Here is a 2,473-nt window from a genome sequence, read left to right on the forward strand (position 1 = left end):
TAGCGCTACAAGCTGTAAAAGTTGAGCTCATATTTCGAACCCCCTTATGGAATGTGGGAACAAATAGAAGAGGAACTCGTGGGCTACATTTCATTGGACGGGGGAAATTTGATATCACTTCAATCATTGGAAATATACTACTGGGAAGGTGATTGCATGTCTTGAGGTGTCAAAGAGCCTGAAGACGGTGACTCAAGTGTTCTCAAGCAAAAAAAAATAAATAAAAATAAATAATAAAAACAAAGAACATGAATAAAGATGGTAATTAAAGTACAGGAGGATGAGATCACAATTATAATAAAGATTATAGTGACAAGAAGAAAATTGGAAACGGAAAACAGTTCATCTTAAACTGTGTGCCGTAAAGAAGGGAAAGATGAAGGAGAAGTAGGAGGATGAGATCACAATTATAATGGAGAGACTATAGTGACAAGAAGAAAATTGGAAACGGAAAACAGTTCATCTTAAACTGTGTGCTGAAAAGAAGGGAAAGAAGAAGGAAGGGAATAACAATGTTTGAATAGTATTAAGAATTAAATGACTGGAGCAGTATAAAACTGTATAAAAGAGAGGCAGCTAGCACAACTTCTCCCGCTACGCTAAGCTGAGAGATCAATGGTGGTTTCGCTCGTATGGTGCACAAATGAGAATTTTATTTGAGAAATATTTATCCTGTATGTGAAGAAAAGCTTAAAAATATTGAACTCATGGTAAACCCTCTATCCAATTTCCCATCAAAATCAGTAGGAGGGAGAAGCCGTTATCGATTATATATTCATATCATTAAGTTCTCTTCTACTCTAACCACATCAACCACACATCAAAACTCAAAGCAAAAGAACAAAACCAATTATCGCCAATTAATCAAACTCACCATTCATCACTTGAAAGAAAGAAATAGAGAGATAGAAAAGAGAAAGAGATGTCAACTCTCTTCTTTTCTGGAAATCCTTCCCCACGGCGTCATCAGAAGTATCGATCGAGAGGATCGCCAATAGCAATAACAATAAAACTCCTATCTTACGAAACCCACCTTAATAATAACAAAAAACAGAAGCAAGAAATAGAGAGTGAGGAGGATCTATACTCAAGAAGAAGGAGAACCACCTGGCGGAGCATCGGATCCCTTTCCACCCACCGAACCACTCCCAGAAGCGGCGGTGGTGGCGGCGGCGGCGGCGGAAGAAGAAGAAGAAGCAGAAGACTCTCCTGCTCCAGTAGCCTGTCCGCCCCCGGCGGCCGCGGCGGGAGGCTGGCGCTTCCGCTTCTTCTTCTCGTAGGGGACGCCGCGAGCCTTGGCCTGGCTTTCCCGGACCTCGCGGAGGTAGATGCGGACGGCGCGGGCGGCGAAGGGATTCGCCTCCGGGCGGCCGCCGCTCTCCTCGTAGGCAGCTCGCAGGCGGCCTATGAGAGCGTCGAGGGAGCCCCAGGCCTGCTTTAGAGGGCAAGCGCAGGGGCCCGGCGGGTTGGGTTGGCCGAAGAAGGTGCAACCGGCGTTGTGGACCTTGGTCTTCCCGAACTGGTCAAGGTACCGCAGGAATTCGATCACGTGGGCGCCGCTGCAGCGAGCCAGCGTCAGCGGCGGCTTGTGGTTGCGCAGGTACTGCAGGAACGTGTTCCAGTCCCGTCTCTTCTGCGATTCGTACCTGCTCGGCGGCGCCGGAGCTGGTGCCGGAGGCGGTTGACTCGATGCTGGGGTCGGCTCACGCCGGGGGGAGGAGGAGGAGCCCTCACCCACACCTGAATGGCCAGGGGCAGACTCCATGCACTTTTTTTTCCGTCTCCTCTTCTGCTCTTCTTCTCCTTTGGCTTCTCTGTTACCTTTTTAGGAAGAGCTTGTTTCCTTTGACGTCACTTCTTCTTGTTCTCTTCCTCGATCCCTGGGGAAGGAGGGGAAGGTGGGAGAGAGAGAGAGGAGGAGAGGAGAAGAGAGAATAGAAGAAGGAAGATGGGTGGGTTGGATGGGACGTTAAAAGGGAAATGCAAGGAAGGAGGGGGACGGGGGGAGTGAATGGGAGGAGGGGGGTTCACGTGGTGGCCCCCGGTTTTGGGCGTGACTCATGGGTGTGCTGCACCGTGAAGCGGAAAAAGAGTAAATGCACCGGGTCTAAATGTGATACAGCTGCAGTTTGAGATTCATTGCTGAGACGCTTTAAATGAACCCTAATTAGCCCGGATGAGTTGGTTTAGCAAATCTTAAAATCCATATCCAACCTAAATAAAAGGTATAAATGCTGAAAAGGGCCTAAATAGGATTACTTAGATGGATCATGATCATACATGGTACATATTTTGTACAGCCTCCTATAGCTGCCATGGTATCTGTATCGCATGGATCACTATCATTCAATACGTAGCATATCATGTTTACCGCTAAATATGCTATATTTGGTTCGAGATATGAATGGTAGCCATCCATCTTCAAGATAAATGATGTGGCAGCTCTTTAGATCGGTACAATCTTTTACGGTAT

General features: G+C 47.1%; 1 protein-coding gene across 1 annotated transcript; it reads right to left on the bottom strand.

Annotated features, from left to right (window-relative positions):
- Positions 1–809: 809 nt before the first annotated feature.
- Positions 810–1,971, bottom strand: LOC105045877 (protein LIGHT-DEPENDENT SHORT HYPOCOTYLS 5). Its single transcript, XM_010924304.4, has one exon. The coding sequence runs from the start codon at positions 1,763–1,765 to the stop codon at positions 1,088–1,090; it is 678 nt and encodes a 225-aa protein (XP_010922606.1). The 5' UTR covers positions 1,766–1,971; the 3' UTR covers positions 810–1,087.
- Between the last annotated feature and the right edge of the window lie 502 nt (positions 1,972–2,473).

The sequence above is a fragment of the Elaeis guineensis genome, chromosome 5 (assembly GCF_000442705.2).
Source record: "Elaeis guineensis isolate ETL-2024a chromosome 5, EG11, whole genome shotgun sequence".
NCBI lineage: Eukaryota > Viridiplantae > Streptophyta > Magnoliopsida > Arecales > Arecaceae > Elaeis > Elaeis guineensis.

Bases quoted from the DNA above. Each gene is read 5' to 3' on its own strand.
- LOC105045877 (XM_010924304.4), bottom strand. From the start codon at position 1,765: ATGGAGTCTGCCCCTGGCCATTCAGGTGTGGGTGAGGGCTCCTCCTCC.